The 21,465-nt window shown below is 32.4% G+C and overlaps 1 protein-coding gene and 1 long non-coding RNA gene across 5 annotated transcripts in view; one reads left to right on the top strand and one right to left on the bottom strand.

Moving 5' to 3' along the window:
* Nucleotides 1-21,465, top strand: part of LOC147910986 (uncharacterized) — a 486,594-nt gene that overhangs the window by 86,175 nt on the left and 378,954 nt on the right. The gene's annotated exons all lie outside the window — the stretch shown is intronic.
* Nucleotides 1,228-21,465, bottom strand: part of LOC105146913 (uncharacterized) — a 318,339-nt gene continuing 298,101 nt past the window's right edge. Inside the window, exon 6 of the mRNA XM_087403528.1 lies at nucleotides 1,228-13,717. Coding sequence (XP_087259654.1) covers nucleotides 13,409-13,717 — 309 coding nt within the window. The 3' untranslated portion in view covers nucleotides 1,228-13,408. The remainder of the gene's footprint in view (nucleotides 13,718-21,465) is intronic.

The following is a 21,465-nucleotide window of genomic DNA, read 5'->3' as shown; positions in this document are numbered from 1 at the left end:
ATATTGTATAATCTCATTTTATGCTTTTACTCTTGTATTTGACAAATAGTTTGTTTTTTTTAATTAAAAAATCCCCTTACGTGAAAATAATTTCACATTATTTTGGACTTTATAAGATGTTTTGTTATTGATACAAATTAACGTGTGTTGCTCCAAGTATTAATTTTCCTCTCTTATAATTTAAAGTCATTTTAATCTTTATGTAATCCTCGAGAAGTTTTATCCAGTTCCCGTGATCAGATTTTATACCTATATTTTTATGTTTAATAAATAATTAATTTTCTAATATTTAAATAGAAAAAATGCCCTTATAAGTACAATTTCACATTATTTTGAACTTTAAAAGATATCTTGTCACAAAAATCATATATTTTTATTTGTCATTTAGTTAAGTATTAATTCAAAGTAATGTGTTGCTCCAAGTGTCATCCTTTCTCTTTCTCTCGCTTTGATACAACGTTTCCTTTTTCGAACGTGAGTACTGTGTCGTTATCGAATTATTGTCTCGAAAATTGGAGCATAACACGGGACATCGAGGAGAAATCCCACCGTATCGTAAAAGAAGCTCTTTTAACTTAATGTCACAGGAAACTGGAGACTGCAGTAGAGTTTGGTAATACCATCACGTACACATGCTCACATGTGGATTCTGGTTTATCGGTTTTGGTCTTGTTTAACGATGGTTCCCGCTATCACATACACCGAATAGTTATCTCATAGAAATTTTATTCCGTATTAATAGCATTTAAATTAGTTGTTCTACGTAATAATAACTGACATCTAAATTTCTTTTTGTGCGATGAATTTTCTGTATTTTCCGTAGTTATTTTCCAGACGAATTTTTGCGAATTAGATCATAAAAGTAAGAGAACAGGACTTTATATCTTGTACTTATATATAATTACAGCCTTGATCATAAGTACAAAGCACTCTCAAAAATTGATATAAACGTTCTATCTCTAATAAATAAATCTAATAAATAATAAATAAAAAAATAGTTTTATTAAAAAATAATATTTATTTCTATAACGATTGTGATATTTTGTTAGTTTAGCTTCTTTTGATTTTTATTACTGCTAATACTCTTTTGAGGAAATAAATGAGGGTGATTTATACTTACGGTCAAGACTGTTCGTTGAAAAATAAAGAATAGAATTATGTCTTTAATCTTATGGAGTCGTAATGCGAAGTTGTGGATAAGGAACAAAGAAATATAAGATCGATACGTTTATGATATTCGAAGTCGTGTTTAATTCGTCCAATTTATTTAGTACGCTATATTGTAGTAATCTCCCTAAGAGAATAAGAATCACAAATCAATCAGTAAATCACAGCTATTTCGACGTGACATAAATCTAAGTAAATCTATACAAACGAGCGAATGAATTCGTAATTTATTCCGGAGGAACATATATGGATATAAATCGTATGAACGCCAATAAATAATACATATCACAGTAAACATAGTATAGTAGATGGATGTGCCAAGGAGAAGCTGGAAAACAAAATGTTAACCCTCCCGATAATCGTAAGATAATCGATAAGCTGTACGCTGTCGTAATAACTTCGTCGTTCGATTCGCCAGTTTAGCAAAAACGTATGGTCTAACCTATAAAATATATCCAATGATATATATATGTATATTATATATATCTATATATGTATATTATATATACATATATATATGTATGCGTGAAACACTCCGACAACTTACAGTGGCAATTATTGCAATATATAATAATATATATATATATATATATATATGTATATCTATATTTTTTATATTTATATATATATATAATCTTTGAATCTCTGTTTTTTTTTCTGTTTCTCAATATATTTATCTTACAATTAATATTAATTACATAAACGTACATAAACGTCCACGCGATTCTGTGCATTGCACTTTAAAGCTCCAACCGCCTCGCAGGCACGCCGGCGCGACGTGCGTACCGCATTGCACGCATAGTGCCCGCGTGTTTGCACACGCGGTCGGATTTTCTCTCTCCCCTGGGGGTCCTTACATTATCTATACTTACATTGCACGAAGAGTATTTACTGTTCTCGCCTTCCACGCTCACGCCATAGTGTATGGTCAATTATGCTAATCACTGACTGCACTTAATCGAAATAATTAAAGGAGTATTTCGCGAATACATCGCTAGATTGCTCCTTTTATGTATATAGTTTTATGTATAAGTATGTATATACGAGGTGTCTCGTCGCTTTCTTCTTCTCTTGAATGGAATACGTTATGCATTTCAATCTAATATGAATTTCAATCTATTCGTTTACATTATTCTTTAGTATGGAATTGAAACATTTCGCAGTATTATTAAATTTTTAATTTTAAATATCTAATATTAATTGTAATTTTTAATATTAAATATCTAATATAAATATTCTAATATAACTAATATGAGATTAATACTAATTAGAATTAATTATTAATGTCAATTAATATTAATAACTCATTAAAACTCTTATTATTAATTACTAGAATTAATTCTGATTAATATTAATAATTATTAATAATTATTAAATTAAAAGAAAATCTATTCATTTGAGATTTAACTAAAATTGATTTCCAATATACAATGAATTCTCGATTTTTGCTGAGAAAGGATATATCTTAAATTTATAAAAGATTTGGCAGAAATAGAAGAGCGACGGGATATCTAGTATAAGTACACATGAGTGCCTTAAGTAGTATTACTTTAATCTTTCATTGTGATCACGTTTACCGCTACAGTGTTCCTAACACAATTTTTATTTGAGTTACCACAAATCGCAATAGTGCATCCGTGAGCTTGAAAATACGAAATGCGATGTAAAAGGTGGATTCATTCGCGTTGGATTTCGTTCGCTGTATTTTATTGCTTAACAGATTTTTAACGGATTTTATATAGCTCCGTTTCTTTTTATGAATTTCATAATTTTATATAATCGACCGAAATCGTTCGATCGATCTGAATTCATTGCGGGACAAATTAGTGTAAATTGATGTAATTTCGACCATTTGGAAGAAAGTAGATAGAGACGTTAATTCATTTTATTAAGAAAGTCGTCCCGCTTCTTCAGAAAACTGACAATTCTTAACGCAATGGAGGATAATTGGGGATCTCGAGTACTCGGGAAAGTTTAATCCAACTCGAATGTAATCCCGTGAACCTTCCTTCAGGTGCTGGGCGAACCTTCGCGATCCATGATTACATCGAACGAATACCTTTTGAATACGCTACACGTACTAACGAGATTCGATCGTGGCTCGCGAGGGCGCTCTTCTATAATTACAAGGATTAACACTTGAATTAATTAAATTAATACTTTATCGATTTACATGTTAAACTTTGTATCGCTAGAGGGGGCTCTTTATTTTCCTATCTAACGCTCTCGTAGACCGGCAGCGTATGTTTTGTGTGTGCTACATATATTTATACGAGAAGAACGTTTTTGCTGAGATATCTAAAAATGTAGCTAGATACAAATCTGAAAATAATTTTATTAGACCATCAAAATAATTATGTAGAACGCTGATAACAGTTCCGTTCAGTAGAAAGAGCAGCTTTGCAACTATAAGATTCTTCAATATAATTGTTTCTTGTCCTTAATTGTTTCTTGTCCCACTGTATCTAGAATGCGATCCATTAAACGCTGCAAATGCTTTGAAGCATTGTTCTTGATTGGTCAGTTCGTAAAATTCTTTCATTGTTCTTGATTGGTCAACGAAGCATTTACAACGTTAAGCGGATCGCCTCTTTAAATGTATAAACTAATCATATTAAATTGCCCTTTCCAAGGGCATAATGTTGCAAGTTTGCAACTTTAAAATTAAATTCGGGATAAATTCGAAATCTGTACAAATTAGTTAAGAATACTTAAGAACTGAAAATGAAAATGTACCAGAATTGAAAGCTGTACATTAATATATAATATATATCTACAGTGTAAATATCGATTAAAACTTTTTTTACATCAATTTTGATCAAAAGTAGTAAAACAATATTTAATGACGATGCTATCTTCAGAGGTTTAAAGAATTTCATAACAGTTGCAAAACTATTTTTTTTGCTGAATGCATCTCTGAATAGCCAATGCTTTAACACTGAAAAAAAATCTTGGTTGAAAATGGATGAATCAGAATTTTCTAGTTTTTATTAGAATTCTAGTTAAGATTATCAGAATTCTGATTGATACAATATTTCTGGTAAAATCTACCAAAATTCTTATTTTTACCAGAATAAATATTAATCAGAATTCTAGCTATCTTAACTAGAATTCTAATAGATTTAATTAAAATTCTGATTTGTCTGTTTTTTACCAGAATTATTATTTAATTCAACAAGATCATTTTTTCAATAATTCTAGTTATTCGTTTGATGTCTTGTATAATTATTTTGACCGTATCTAAATAAAAATTATATATTTTTGGATCTTATTCTAGTTAAATTTTTAGATACTTGAGTATCGTTCTGTGTATCTGTGAGTGGGCGTATGTTCGTAATTACCGCCACATTGTGCGTAGGATGTCCTCATACTGAGAGAAATGATTTTGTTATAGGAACAAATCAAGGGAAAGGAAATATGATATTTGTTAAAAAAACGATCGATTTGCGAATTAATTCGTTCATGTAACAAATAATCAATAGTATCGCTAGCAAATAAGAGGCTCATATATATATATATATATATATATATATATATACAATACATAAAAGTCGTAGACGATTGCAAAGTCTCAAATCGTAAGAAATTCTAGTCAAGTATTTTCCCTATATTAGATTTTGCTTGGTCGGTTTCCTACGACTTAAGACTTCACGATCATCTACGAATTTTATGTAAACGAGCCTAAAGTCTATCCAAAAGGTAGTTTAGATTCTATATAATTTGTTTCTGTTACTAATAATTGATTGCAGATTAGCAGCAATCACAACAACAAAATTTGTCATATATTTACCGATCACTGGTTAAAGGTACTGGTGGCTTATTAAATTAACAAAAATCCTTTCTCTCGGTGCAGGGTATTTGCATAGAAAATTTCGTCGTTTGATCCGTAGACGCTTAATCAATTGTGACTGGAATTACGTAATTTAGATATATGCGAGAATACGCGAAGTTGTAAAAATGTATGATCATTTTTGCGTCTTTTTGAGCTCGTAGTTTCCTTTCCACCGCTATGCGGAATTCGTGTGCGGTGAGTAATGAAAGAAATCGGCAAAACGTGCGAAGTAGAGAACGCGTTTCGTGTACGATAGTTTTTCGCGGGCTCTCGACGCTCATCGTTTCATAAAATCGAGATATCGATCGTGTCTGTACAAAGAGATTCCACTTTGCTCTTCGATCCACGATTTTATCGGATTCGCTGACACACTTGGAGGTTCAACGAACAGAAGGAATGTTTACGACTGCGTTAATCCAAACGACGGTGCGGGCATATGTAAATTCGTACGTCTCCAGAATAAAAAGTAGCTTTGAAGTAGCTTACTTTTTTGTTCCTTTCGAAAATTGATTAGATACGTTTTAGATAGAGGGACTTTTGAGACTTCTGATTTTTCTCTCATTAATTAATATATATGTTTCTGTGAATACGTAAATTGATTTTCATAAGAATTTTAACACGGATTCGTTGGTCGGTTCTTAAAAATTTTATAAAGTTACATTTTTTTTATATGCTGACTAATTATCGTGGCAGTGTCTACTTGGATGGTTAAGGTTTCATTCTCCTTGACGAAGATTTTTTTTACACTAACGATGCAATTAGCTACGCATCTCCTTTACAAAATTACATTTTATATAAAAAAAAAAAGTAGAAGATCGCGAATTTAGAAAAGTAGAATACATTAGATATCAAGTCTAAACTATTATAGATAACAGTAGAATATATTAAATAACAAATCTCATATTCTCGATATGAATTTTTCATGAGTACATATTTAATTAATGACGAACAACGAAAATATGGCAGTGGATCGTAAATATTCCGGGATATATTGTTTTGAGCTTTGCTTACATCCGTAAAAATAAGATTCAACAACGCATAGGAGAGAGATAAAGTTTCCTGCAGAAATCCAGTAAAAGATTCTACGACGAGACACAAATTTGCGGGATCTAAGCGGGATCTTGAGAACATTCTCCAGTTGAAGTCTCGCGCGTCTCCGAATTTTGGTACTCGACAGACTGTAAAATTGAAATATCGACCTGCACTATCAAAATACTGCCGCAGATAAATCTTTTAGCTTTTTGTTTGCCATATTATAGAGTTTTCTTTTAGACAGCATAAATTTTTAGAAAAAATTAGTTTGTATTATATCCTTTTTTTAATTAGCGTCAAATCCAGATTTACATGAATTCATATAATTCTTTTTGAGAAATCTTAATCTTCCGATTGCATTGCAAAAATTTACAACACAGTTATTAATGCTGAATCTGTAAGATTTATTTATGTTAATTAAAAGGCATTAATTAATTTCAAGGAAATGACATAATTTATAATATAATTTGAAATTTAAAAAAAGCATGAATATTAAATATATTTAATCAGAATAATCTAAATTTATAGATGTAACAAAGAAAATTGATTGACATTTTTGTGTAAAATGACAATTGCTACAATAATAGATACAAAAATTATGAATTAGCATAATAGTAAATTTAAATATAATAATGTATTTTTTATCTTAATTTTTATTTTATAGAGAAAGCTGAATTATTTTTACTCATTAGAATCTTTGTTATTCAAACAATCACTGCATAGGAGTTTTAATAGATTCACAGTCAATTCCGGAGGGATATAATCGTGCAGGTTTAATAGACTCACGTCAGTTCCGGAGGATTAATATCACTTTTCACATAAAAAAATACGTTTGGTTTTTATATGCAAATAATAAACTCAATCGGAAAAAAACTCTTTTAATTTTTTTATCCTGCAAAGAAGTATTGAAATTCTTGTATGGAAATTTTAAAAAGAGTAACTTCCGGTGTCGAAACAGGAATCGTTTACTGCGTCTAAGTTTTCACTAGAAACCCATTTAAGTCTTTCTGGAAAACGCAAAGGATCTCTAGCTAGTATCAAAGAAGATCTTCGTATCTGCCCTCGACTTTCGCGACTCGACGGGCCGTAAAATTGGGATATCGATCGATTGAGGCCGCAGCGAAGAAAATTCCTACCACTGTCGATTTAAGTGTTCACCTGGGACCAGCTGCGTTTCGCAACACCAATAACGTTAAGCAAATACTGGAACTTTTGGCTATAACGTTTGGAAACGTAATATTCGCGATATTATTGAACCGATATCATATAATTCTGACACGATTTGGATATCATTCTGAAAATATTACGCTTGATTTATTTCCGTTTGCCAAGTAAGGATTAATAGTCATATATATAAGTATATAACTGCATTCAATTTGAAAACGCGAAAGATAGTATTAATATTTTATAGAGAAGAAATAACGTTTCAATTAAATTATGTAATTAGGAAAATGAGTGTCGCGCGCGGATAATAACACTTATTATTCGCTTTGATATGTATAAATCGCGCGAAATAATACATGATTACACAAATGGTTCAATTGGAGAAATTAACTCCGTTGATGTCGCATTGGCAGTGAATTTTCTCTGCGATGTCTAAACTGCAAAAAATATTAATTTTATAAATGCAGTAATGGCTGTGAAAAGACGCTTTAATTGAGAGATGCGTCAATCCAACGTTTTGAGGTGAATTGCTTTTATTCCTAATTTGAATCATTTCGATTTATCTTTAATGAAGCGCTGTTAAATCCGTATCTTGCTTGGTTCAGAGAATAAGTTATTCTCCATGAATTTAAGTCCTGTCAAATTTTTATAGCCCTATAAAATCGAGTGTTTATTAAATATTAGAGAATCGGAGAAATATTTTATAGCGATGTACGTATGCATATGTACAGCTTTGGCCACAAAAACATTTTCAATTTATTATATTTACTACAAATTCAATTTCAATTAAATTCATTACAAACAAAATTCAGTTTTTATTTGTAATAATGAAATAAAAATTATTTCGATTCATTACAAATAAAATTTAAATTTAATTTATTACAAATAAAATGCTTTCAATTTATTACATTTTCTAGGAAAGGAGGCAATAAAATTCAAAGGAAAACTAACAAAATATTAAGATTATTATACAATAAAAATAAATATTATTTTTCAATAAAACTATTTTTTATACTTCGTTACAGAGGAAATAATAATAGTAACTGTACAAGATTTATATATAGAATGAATATTGATATATATAAAATAAAAATAGTTGAATAAACTATTTTATAGTTATTCCAACTATAAAATAGTTTATTCAATTTCCTCTTTTCTCTTTTTCGTACATTAATTTATTCCACTATATGTATAAATTCACTCTACATAAAAAAAAAATCTATATTATAATTTTTCACCATTATAATTGCCATCATTATGTTTTTGTCTGAGTATAGATATAAAATGTTTATGTCGATTTGTGGGGTCCTTTATATTTTTGATTAAGACTGTATATTCAAAATTACGGAAGTGAGTCTCATACGATTTTCGTTTTGTTGAGATACTTGACTTTGCCAAATTTATTTTTTGCTACTGTTACTACTATTTATCATTTTTTTAAAAATCAGTATTTAAGATAACATCTTACACGATTAGGATTTTGGTCAAACCAATTAGCAGTAATAGACATACTAAAATGCTGCTTGTCATCATTATTTCCGACTATTTTTCCGTCGCGTGCTTAAATATGTACGTTCGAGTGTACATTCAATCGGAAAAGTGATACGTAAGAAAAATGTTCTTGGCACTTTGGAAATGGCGTTTGAATACGTACGCTATAATTTTTCGCGAATGGAAATGTTACTCATATAGGCACAAAGATTTGGCCGAATATCGCTGAACATCGGAAACGACGTTTATGCGCGTTGCAGAACGTGTCCCTCTCGCGAACTCGTAAATTATTACGGCCAATAAATAACGCTCGGATCGATGAGCGATAGCGATCAAAAGGAAACCATCTCTGATATATGTGTATCCTGCGCACCCTGCGGGGGTTGGTTACTCCTTCCATCTCTTAATCCAGACATATACGCGCTCATGTGCGCGTTGGTATGTATATGTGCGCGTGAATTGTGTGACGTATTATGTGTGTGTTAAGTACATGTTAACGTGTGTGTCGGTGATGTGATATGTGCGGCGAGGCCAGTCGCGTTCGTCCTCTCTCGTTTCCACTAAAGCACGCTTTCATTAATTTCCATTAATTACTCGCTTTCTTCGAAAGTTGGCCTCTTCGTTAATTTACGACTTTGCGTGTTCCATTGAAAAAAATGAGTGCAAATAGAATTGATTAATAATTTGAATAAAATTAAATGTGCTCAACTCATTTTATATATTTTAAAAGAAATTCTCTAATTATATGAAAAATTGGGTCCTGGTGAAATGAGTTAATTTTTATATATAATGTAGCTTATAACGGGGAACAAAAGAAATCAAGATACAAGACTTAATAATGGATAGTTTGTTAGTTATATTGTATTAAAAGGTATGAAAATTTATGCATACAGAATACCTTTGATTAATACACCATAGTTAAAAAACTATCCATTATTCTTTTATTCACATTATAAGCTATATTATATGTAACGTCATAATATGGTGAATAAAAGATGTCATAGACAAAGGCTCAATAATGGATAATTGAGCCACATATGTTGCACCCAGAGTATAAAATTTGTGCTCACAGAGTATCTTTGATACATTATAGTTAAAAAACTATCCTTTGAGTCTTATGTCCGTGAAACTTTTGTTCGTCATGTTTAAGCTACATTATATTACAGTTTAATGGAATATCTAAAAATTGAGCTGAATACAGATCTGAAAATAATTTTGTTCAGACTATCAAAATTGTTTTTAGGTCTATTTCTTGCTAAATTTTTAAATTCTTTAGCAAAACTTCCTTTTCATGTATAGATAATTACGTGTCATTTCCAGATAAAAACATTTAATATGTGAAAATTCATTTCACTTAATTTTTCATATAATTTATGCGGGACCCTCTGATATAAATTTTGAATGAAGCAAAGGTATACATCTCTTAAAATATAATGTAAATCCATGCGTTTATTGTGCAAAAATTTTGCTTAAGAAAATAATCATGTACGGTAGTTAACTTATATTTTCAAGGCGTCAAATCAAAGACGGGGGAGTGCCACTTTGGAAGACCGACGAGTCGCACCTTAGATACTATAATATCACACCTACTTTCATTCTTGAAGTCAAACTTCGTGTCTTCATTTCGATCTCACACACAACGTTTCTCTCTGTTTGCCCCGCATTTTTTTCTCTTTTGCGGCTGTACGAACTTCGTTTCACTTTCTGTGTCCTCGCACTTTGCTCTCACGCGCACTCTCTTACTTTCCTGTCACGCTTGCTCATCTTTTTTTATAGCGTCTTCTCCGAAGAGCGGTCGAATGGAGCTCTTGCGGAATCCTCTTCTCAGGATTTTCTTCTTTTCTTCGCGCTCGTACGTCCATCCTCGCTTCTCGTGACCAAACGCCCTGTGTCGTCGGCAGCGAAACACGTGAAACAACCGCACTGTACTCGGCCAAGTGAAAATTCGTTGTATTTGTCGGACGATCGTACGTGTGACGCGTCAAAAAATCGTCAAATATCTTGCGGAATTGTGCGTGGAAAATTTTATTTTCAGGAAATGGAAAATTACTTTTTAAAAGCAATTAGTTATCGCTACTTGTTACTCTCTAAATTTGAATCAGTCACTAATTACTTAGTGACATACTTGATACTGGATAATCAGTGAAATTTAACTAAAAAAGGAAGAATGTTCGAGCACTATATAATTAAAATACTGATATTTGCACGTTAATTTTAATTTTCCAATACCATATTCATTGAATTTATGCACTAAAATAAGATTAGTTAGATCACATAATAAAGATTTAGATAGGGTAAAGATCTCACATTTCATTCACTGATTACCAGTAGCATACTTAGCACTGATATCAATGATTATCGACTGATTCAGAATTAGAGAATATCGAGTCAAAAAGGTAACTAATTAAATATTAGCATCTTATTAAGGCATTATTTAAAATGGTTTTGAAGTAAAAACGAATTATGAATATCAGCCAAAGGTTGAAGATTGAATGTATAAAAAAATTATCTCTCAGAAAGGTTCAAAATATAAAAAGTAACGATAAAAATAACTGTAAAATTAATTTTGTTACCACAAAAATATAATTATGTTACTGTCATATAGTTACTAAAAAAAAGGTAACCCACGTTATCAGTCCGTTATTAAGAAAAGTCACTTGTAGTCACGGTAATCATAAGCAACGCGTTACTTTCATTCCCTGACAATTTTACAAATAATAATCGCGATAGAATGCCACACACTGCGCGATCGATTATGTTTTTATAAACAAATTTGAAAAAAATATAAAAATTGAATGGTTAATTGGAAATTTTTACTGAGCGAATGATAATAAAATATTGGTTTACTAATTTCGAATTTAATATTATATTTTCATTATGACGAAGCGAATGTATTACTTTGGATTGGATTTTCGACGTTATTTATTATTATTCTTGTTATACCAACGTCATACAAATTGTTTTTGTCGAAATAATCACGAATTTAAACTTTTATACGATCTCCTGTAAGGGAGCCTCTCTTTCATAAAATTATTATTTGTACCTATATAACTGTGCAACCGCGCATTTGCAATTTTGCAATGCGAGATATCCAAATTATTAATCCTGGTTTTTGTTGATGCCGGCGCAGCAAATCCATTTATCGATTTGTACGTAATTCGCGTTTCGCCGTGGTGTAGTGACTTATACGCGTTTCGGTAGTTAATCTCACGCGTGTCGTAAAACGGAATTTGCACGCGCTGCGCTAGAATTTATATCTCCGCGGTACGACATGCATGCTATATGAAGTACGGCTAGTTCTGTCTAAACCCCCACGACGGCAATTGTCGGAGTGTAAAATAGAACGGACTTTATTACGAAAATACAGTCGAACGCGAATTGAGCACGACCTTCCAAATTTATATAAAATTTTATTTAAATGTAGGAAAAACTTAAAATCTTGATAAATTTAAGAAGACACAAGATCAAAAATTGTAAATTCATTATTATTACTCGAGAAATTTGTGATCGCGCTATCTAACTTGTAATATTCACTATTAGCAGTAAAATTTTGAAACTTCAGTGAAAAGTTAATGACGACTGCAATCCGCGATCGACTTTAAAGAGTCTCCCGGATCTGGAACTCGTTAAAAAGATTGGAAGTTAAATATGATAAGAAGTCGAAAGAAGATAGAGAGTGAAAGAGAGATAGGAACCTCTACGAAAATTACAGGGAAACTTTCAACTAAGTACATTAACACTAAGGAATACTGATCTAAAAAGTTGCTCAAAATATGCAAAGGTGCGTTCATCTATTTTCTACCAAAATTACCGTCGTGGTAATATTGATCTCAAAATAATTCTTTTATTCTTTATATGAAACATACCGTACATTTTATCCAAAAGTGACACAATTAATAAAATGTAATTTTCGAGTGATTACCGTGAACGAGTTAGGCAAACATTACCTTATTATCAATAATTAAAAGTAAACTAACTTAACTTTATAAAAATCATCAAAACGTCAGAACTCAGAAAGGATTTATGAAAAAATTGTAAAAAAATGTCATAACTCAAAAATGTTTATAAGACAAAATCATCAAAATTATCACAACTCAAAGAGGGTGAATCTTAAAGGTTGTGAAACGAAAATGACAAAAATGATCTTTAATCATGTTAAGAATATGTTCTTTTTGTCAACATTATTTGATTAATCAGTACTTCTGTTAAGTTGAAAAATATTTTTTCCCTTTTCTTTTGAGAAACTTAATTTTTTTAGTTATATTTTTTTTGTTGTACTTTTGAAACAAGACAGCGATATGTACTTAAATCATATATAATAATCCCAATATCATATCAAAATAAAAAAATAATACATATATAATACATCAATATATGTTTTAGTAATTAAATGATGAATGCATAATGATCAACAGAACATTATTTTTTATAATTGCTACGATCGTCTCATCTCAACAACATTTTCTCACGTGTCTCCTTACATTTCATTAGCAATCCGCCGACAAGCAAATACGACAGTAGTGCATTGCTGAACGCGAAAGCGTGGTTGGACCGAGAGCGAGCCGATCGACCGATTAATCGCCTACTGTCGCTTAATCGCTAAGCCTAATTTTATATTTAAGGATCGGACAACTGACACTGAACCTGTCGCGCGTTTTTAGAGCGCGCGCCGCAACGTAATTCCCATTCGAAGGGGCTGACTCACGCAAGGAGGCCGATAGGTCACGTTGTGAGCAGAACGAGCGCGAGGATCGCCGTGAGCAGCTGAACGAAGATGTTGGCATGGATGCTGCATGCAGTCGCGTGCATATCATCAGCGCTGAGCTTCTGATTGTTCACGTACGCCTTCATCACCCTGCGCTCGGCCTCGTATATGCGCGAACCGACCTCAGCGAAGCATTTGATCTTGACCTGTCCGTTGTTAGCAAAGTGTCGAGGTTCAGCCTCCAATCGTAGTCCCAGACTATTGGGAATGTTTCCGCTACTCATAGGCGGCAACGGTGGGTGCTGAACAGTGTTCTCGAGAGATACCTGCAATGAACACGATTGAAGCGGTTTAATGAAGAGCGATTACTGGCGACATAGAGATTGAGGCTGATTCACGAAATTCTGCCTTCTCTTTATGACAATGGAAGCGATTCTATACTCTGGCGTCTACAGAATTTAAGCTATTAAGTGTTCTTCGAGGATGCATTCGCTTTTGTGTTCATAGCACTTGTAAGCATCATTTGTTCTTATTTAATATTTGATTTGTTTAATATTTAACAAGGATGAAATGATGCTTACAGTATGTGAGAATGCATCTCGAAGGTATTACATATCCATACAGATATGAGTAACAATCGGAAGAGAGAAATACTTCGTTAGAATTTTTATGAAATATAATATATTTGTGCAGCAAAATACTAAATCTAATTATGTTTCTGCGATAAATGTTATGTGCTAAGTTATTATTTCAATAGCTTATAGTAAAAAAGACTTGTCTCTTTTACTGGAAGCTATTGAAATAGTTCATAAAACTTGTCTCACGATAATAGTTTTTTGTTTTTGATAATAATTTATTTAGATATATAGTTTGTTTTTGATAATTAGATTAATAACATTATTTTCGATAATTGTTGATAATAATTAATATAATATATTATAGGACCGTATATGTGCGTGTGTGTGTGTGTGTGTGTGTGTGTGCGTGCGTGTGTGTGTGTGTCTCTGTGTGTGTGTGTGTGTGTGTGTGTGTGTGTGTGTGTGTGTGTGTGTGATAACACAAATTATAGAAATGTTAAACGATCTAGCTTAAATGCTTGTGTGATTCTTGTTTGAATTTATATACTACGTATGTAGTCCGCAGAAACGCGCGAAATTGATTTTTCGATCTTGAAACGCTAATTCTACTAAACTATACACAGTAATATCAAAGTTAAATTGATTAGCAATTCAACAAATTTTTGATGCTCATTCGCATCTTTGAAACGATCTTAATAATAATGTTGAATGACATATTAAAATCTATAAATAATTAATGTTTATTGCGAAAAATATTACCTCGGCCGGGATCTCTTTGCATTCCGTGCGAGCGTCCTAAGCTTTTAGACTATTGACTAGCCTATCATTATTTCCAGTTGTGATAACATTTTTTCTGTGTATAGTCCGAGTACAGAGTGCGGATTTAATTTATCTGCAATTTGATTCACTGTTTTTTCTTTGATTTTATAAAGTTCGTAATTGTTTTTACAAAATTTAAAATATTCAATTATTATTAATCAAAATGCTAAGAAATCCAAAGGTTTCAATATCTCATATTTTTTAATTTTTGAATATAGTTGCTTTTGCATTTCGGTTACTTATATATATGCATATATATATATATATATATATATATATATTGTATATATGTGTGTGTATTGTATATATGTATGTATATGTACCTATAATATGTATGATGAGTAGCCGAAACAAAAGCAATTACATTTAAAAATTAAATGGAAGAGATGCCATACAATTTCGAATTAGATGAATAATTTGATAGTTATAACGAATGTTTCATATATAATTATATTTTTACAGCATTTTAAACTGAAAAAGTGTTTATTTATTATGTTATCTCTTTTATGCTTAAATTCTTTTAAAAATGAACGATTACGTATATTTCTAAAATATGAAATATTGTATAATAACGATAATTAATATAACGGGAGATTCTATGCGTTTAATTACATAATTATATCAAAAAGGTAAAGATTAAAAATTGGTTTGGAAATTATAATTTTAATTATGCTCCTTTATGTAACTACACGATCAATTTTGTTGCTAACTCGAATATTGTCCCTTTTCGATGTATATTAGGGGCCGTATTATACGAACGTTAAATATATCTATACGGTGCAGCGATGGTGCGATGGCAATAAGAGGAAAATTCCGTTGAAAGTCGACACACCGCGAATCGTTTGTTACGTGCCGGGCTACATGGAAAGAAAAGCGGCGGCGGCTGGTCGGCGCAGCCCTGGATGAGAAACGAGCTCACTGAAATTTTTGTCTCGCGTGTTGTTAAAGGCGAGCTTTTCTTTCAGGCGCGCGGTCAGGAGAGGGCAAGGAAAAATTGGGCTATGTCCGCTTTAATTTCTGACGGTGGATAAATTTGCGTGTCAGATTATTTCTCCGTTCCGTTAACCGAATTTTTTCGACCATTATTTGCGACTTCCTATTTTACACGGGCGCATTGTTCCCTGCGGCGAAACCGTCGGCTATTGTGTAACGTGAGAAAATAATCGCTTGCAATTTCGAGTACCTTGGGTGTTTCCTGATACACGGAAGATCGCATCTTAATCTTGCAATAATTAACATCGAGTATTCGTCGAGTATCTCGACGATTATCCACATTATTTAACTTTCGGCAATGTGAAATTTTTATTCTTAATTTACTTCCTAGACTTTTGAACTTTACTGTAGATTTTTATGCTGTGTGTTCCGGACTGTATAAAAATCTGGAAAACTTTTGTGAATGAAAAATGGAAGTTTTGACAATGAGTTTTTATTATTATAGAAGTTGGATTGTGTGTATGTTACTTATTTTTTACAGATTTAAATTTATGCAGAATTAACATTTATACTAAAATTTTAATTTAGTAAATTTAAATCTCTTTCACAAAAAGTTTTTAATCTTATTTTTATGTTGTTCGGGGCTATATGAAGAAATTCTTACAGTCTTGTGAAAGCTTTAACGAGTTTTTATACTATCATAGAAATTTGATTGTATTTTACTCATTTTTTACAGATTTAAATTTGCTTATCAGAATTTACAAAAAAGTTATATGTATTTTTATATTGTTCTGAATTATATGAAAAATTTTTACATTTTTGTGAAATACTTAAATGAATTTTTACTATCACAAAAATTGGATTATATGTTACTTATTTTTTACAGATTTAAATTTATACTAAAGTAAAATTTATATTAAAATTCATAAGAAGTTTTTAATTATTTTTATATTGTTCTGGATATGAAAAAATTTTTAAACTTTTGTGAAAGTTTTAACGAATTTTTACTACATAGAAGTTGAATTGTATTTTACTTATTTTTTGAAGATTTAAATTTGTCTATCAGAATTCACAAAAAATTTTTACACATTTTCATATTGCTCCAGATTATATAAAAACAAATTGTTACTATTATAGAACTTGATTTGTATTTTGTTTATTTTTCAGAGATTTAAATTTATTTATCAAAATTCACAAAAAATTCTTATATATTTTTATACATAAATATTATTCTGGACTATATGAAAAAATTCGTCCACTCCATTGAAAGTTTTAATGAGTTTTTATTACTTACATAGAACTTGTATTTATTTTTTACAAATTTAAAATTTATTAATATATAACTAGAATTTGTAATAAAAAATTGATTGTATATTCTAACATTGGAGGATTAAAATTCTAGTGAGAGAGAGAGAGAGAGAGAGGGGGGAGAGGAGAGACAGAGAGAGAGAGAGAGAGAGAGAGAGAGAGAGTTACGTTATTCGTATGTAATTATAATTAAGGACTAAATAAAATTTTGTTAAACATTACGGGAGATTTATGTCTCCTTACTTAAGATTTTCTTTCAAGCCTCAATGAACAAACTTTCATAGAATGGAGATAGTTTTCCGCAGTTGGCCGTTCTAGTACGGCATGCGATATCGTTAAGGGAGTTTCGAAAGACTTGGACAGATCATAGGATCGTCTGCAAAACGCTGCGGGACGCATACATATGCAGCGAGAAGATCAGCGAGCGTTTGGCTTTAAACGTTCGACGTTAACCATAAGCCGTGGTACGAGCCATGTAACTAATCGAACTAGCACATTGGACCGAGCTAAACTATCGTCCTCGCTTTGTGGCGAGGATCGCCGACTCCCAAAGTTAAAGCCCCAGTCCATGGAGAACTACTGTTCGTAGATAATGCCCGGGTCCAAGACCGTCTTACTTACCAATAACTTCCGCATACTGAAACTGAGAATAATGGACGCTGCATAACACGAAAATTTAGTGTATATAGAGCGTCCGCGGTGATAGCTGGACGAATAATCGCGCGCGTTATCGTTCCTCGTGCATGAATAAAAATTACACCCAGCGGACGTTATTTTGCAAAATATAACTGAAACACGCTATGGTATGCTGATTGATAGTAACGAAAGAATTCGCCGAAACACGTCGCGCTTGCAAAACTTGCATCATCGTTGTTTTCCCCTTGTTTTTTTTTTCTCCAAAATACCAGTTACGCGATAGTTGCATTTTGCTGCATCCATACCGGTCATGTCGAGTTTATTGATGCATTACACTTGTTTTGTATTTTGTGCATCGTCGCGCATCCGAGTTTCTAATGCGTCGGGAGGAGGATTTTAACAAATGTGCCAAAGCTGTTTCAATCGAATTTTATTGGCTCCGGCATCCTTTTGATTTATACGTTATTACGTTTTATTGCGATGCCTGGCTCCCGTGGAGCTTTTTGAAGAGCGCTTTGCATTTTACGCGAGCGTAATGACTATATAAAATGTACCTACGGTGCGATGCGCGCTTATAAATTTCGACCCTATTAAGTCCCTCCATTTTACGTGCATATTTATGTAACAGAAATTAATTTTGCGAATTCTTTAACTCTAATGAATTAATTACTGATAACACAAATGCATAATAAGCTAATAATGAATGGCTTAAAATTATTAAGCGCGCTGATTACATACCTTACATTATTTACAGCTCTCGCTTTGTTTCATCTGAAAATCGTCTTTTTCCAACGCTAATTACCGCGCTAAATATAGTACTGTTAAATTAAATTCGCATCTCCCGCCCACGTTAAAATTTCACTGACATAATGTACGCGCACCGCATGGTTGTGAGAAAAGCACCCAGCGCTAATTACCTGCATCCCTTCGTCATGGAAATCGTGGACTTGATTTTCAGGATAGACTGATCCATCGATATATAACGATATTAGACGAAGTATATACGGTGAAATATCTTTTGTATTGACGAATTTAGAAAGAGAAAAATAAATATTGGGGGACGGAATTCTATTTTTATTGTTCTATTAGTCGAATGTTTAAAAAGAAGGGAACAGAGGCGCATTCTTTTAAATCAGTAACTGTATTATAATGATAACAGTGATATTTAAAATTTAAGTAAATGCAGACATTGATTTGATATATGTATACCGATGTTCATATCTATTGGGAACGGAAGTATAGTAACGCCGTAATTTTTCTGCTTTTTATAATAATATTGTATTTGATGTTATTACGTAGGAATCTCAAACATGATAAGCAATGCTCCCAAAAGTTTTGACATTCTAGCAATCAGTTTTAGAATATTACATAATTATTTTGATGAGTCAGTAAAATTATTTTCTTAAATTTTATATATACTGCAGGAAAAACCAAAGGAAAAAACCGTGCTTCTGTCAAGATGGTTTTGATTCTATACTCTGTCCTGTATGTCAATAGAACTGACGTTCATTCGCTCGATTGTTGAAGGCGACGTGACGCCGGGTCCACGAGACAGAGATGCTGATAATTGTAATTGGCAATAGATTTCGGCGGACATTGCCGACGGGTCTCCATAAACCTTCAGGAGGCAGTCATTATCGGCAACGGGAGTTAATCGTCAGGGTACGTTGGCACGCGCGGGTGATATTTCAAGGCCGTTATATGGAGGTCGCATCGCATCGCATCGCATCTCGTCGGCTCGGCTCGGCGACGATTAGCCGTCGTCATATCGATGATTTATGCATGTCGGTACGGATACCGGAAGATCATTGTTCGTCTCTCGCCCTGTGCCGATCCGCGCTCTGCCGTTTCGCGTACATTGTGATCCTCCGCCTTTTCACCGCGAACGGCTCGTCCTAGTACGAACAATGTTTGCCCCGGGAGGCCGCGGGCCACGGCCATAAGGGCGATTTGCCCGCAATTTCTGAAGGATCCCATTGTGCGATCGACGATCGTGACCGGAATCCCGCTCGGGCGAGCACGCTTGCGACAATGGGAAACGATTGGGAAACCGTATGTGTAATATGCATTCCCGCGAGGAAACACGGACCGCGCCTGCATGCCAGGAATTTTTCGCGTCGCGCGGTTTCGCGGCGTATCCAGGATTCGTACGTGACGAAGGAAAAACATGGATATATCTCTCAGTTACATCCTTTCTTCGCACATTATCGTGTAGCCACAAATTGACGAATTCAATTTTTCTTTAGGGACAATTTGTTGTGAAGACAATCACTCGCATTAAAAAAAAAATTTTGTATCTAATAATAACACAATAGTGCAACAAATTTTGATTCTTCGTTTCTCAACAAGTAATAGATGTTTCTTGTAGGGCTTCTTATATTGAAAAAGGATGCTTTTCAAACAATTCCGTCGTCTTTCAGTTTTTAAAGACTCTGTTTTGAATTTCTCATGTAATAGGTAACGCAAATTTACAATACATGTAATATATAGTTATAAGAAATTTAAATATTTTTTTCACAATAATGAAAATAAATATGATAGTGTATGATATCTTTTATTATTTATGTATAATCAATAATGTATTAAAATAATGAAATTTATTGATGACATTTAATGTCAAAAAATTATACTAATTATAAAGTCTCTCAACATCCGAATAGTATATTTTGCTCCGTAAATTAAAAGAAGTTGTAAATTACTAAAATTTGTAGAGATTTCTGTAAAAAAAATGTAAATAAAATCTTCGATTTCTCAAAATCTGTAAATGATGGAACTTTTTAATCTTAAATTTTTAAACAGCTAAAAATATATAAGAATCATCATTTAGTGTTATGTTGAGAAATAAAATCTCATGATATAGTCAAACCTAAATGATTTTATACTAAAGTTTTGATGAAATAATTTCAATTAAATATTTGGCACAACTAAAATTAATTAAACAATTTTACTTTTCTAGATATTATCTTACTTTGGAATTATTACTTATAAACGATTAGTTACTATTATTAAATGATATTTATTAAATATTGCATCAATACGCTAAACAAAATACATTTGACACGTAGCCGTACTGTTAGTCGAGACTTTTTTTCAATATATTTTCTAAACATCTCTCGAATGAATTAAAACATATTAATCTTTCAATTGAAGCTACCGCGTTATTTTTTTTAGTCAGAGAAAAATTCGTTTCGACGGTTAATAACGCCGCGAGTTATGTGTGAAACAATATTTTATTATTACAAATATTTTATACATACGGCCATGCATTGTCGGCGCTAAATGGATGAGAAAACGCCAGGAAAATGGGATTTATGCCGCTCTCGTTTGCTCGTATTTCTCGACGGTGCGAACGACAACTTTCAGTGACGACGAAAGTACGCGAGAATAATGAAGCTTGTGGTACCGTGTGTAGACCGGTACGCGCGCGCGTGTAATTGCATTTTTTGAAATAATTCTCTCCACATGGAATTTGTACTCGCCAGCTGACTAAGAACAGTGTAAATCCTCATTTCCGACGTGGACATTGGTACGCACACTGTGCACGCGTAAGCGCACATATATTTTTGAAACAAAGTTTCTTTTGAAAATTATTCAGGGATATATCTCGCAGTTTAATTATGCACCGTTCCCTTTATAGCAACGCTATTCGTTTTTCAGCGAGGAAATCGCGAGATGTTACGGAATTAACCAATTTCGTTTCTTCCTGAATCTTAATCTTTATTTACGGGGATTACTCTAGCGGCATTCGCGAAAAATAATATTAGCCGGAACTTCCTGCTTTCTCGTAAAGGAAGATTTCT

The sequence above is a fragment of the Acromyrmex echinatior genome, chromosome 1 (assembly GCF_024713525.1).
Source record: "Acromyrmex echinatior isolate Ae372 chromosome 1, ASM2471352v2, whole genome shotgun sequence".
NCBI classification, from domain to species: domain Eukaryota; kingdom Metazoa; phylum Arthropoda; class Insecta; order Hymenoptera; family Formicidae; genus Acromyrmex; species Acromyrmex echinatior.
The sequence above is the reverse complement of the archived record's forward strand: the minus strand, read 5'-3'. Positions and strand labels throughout refer to the sequence as shown.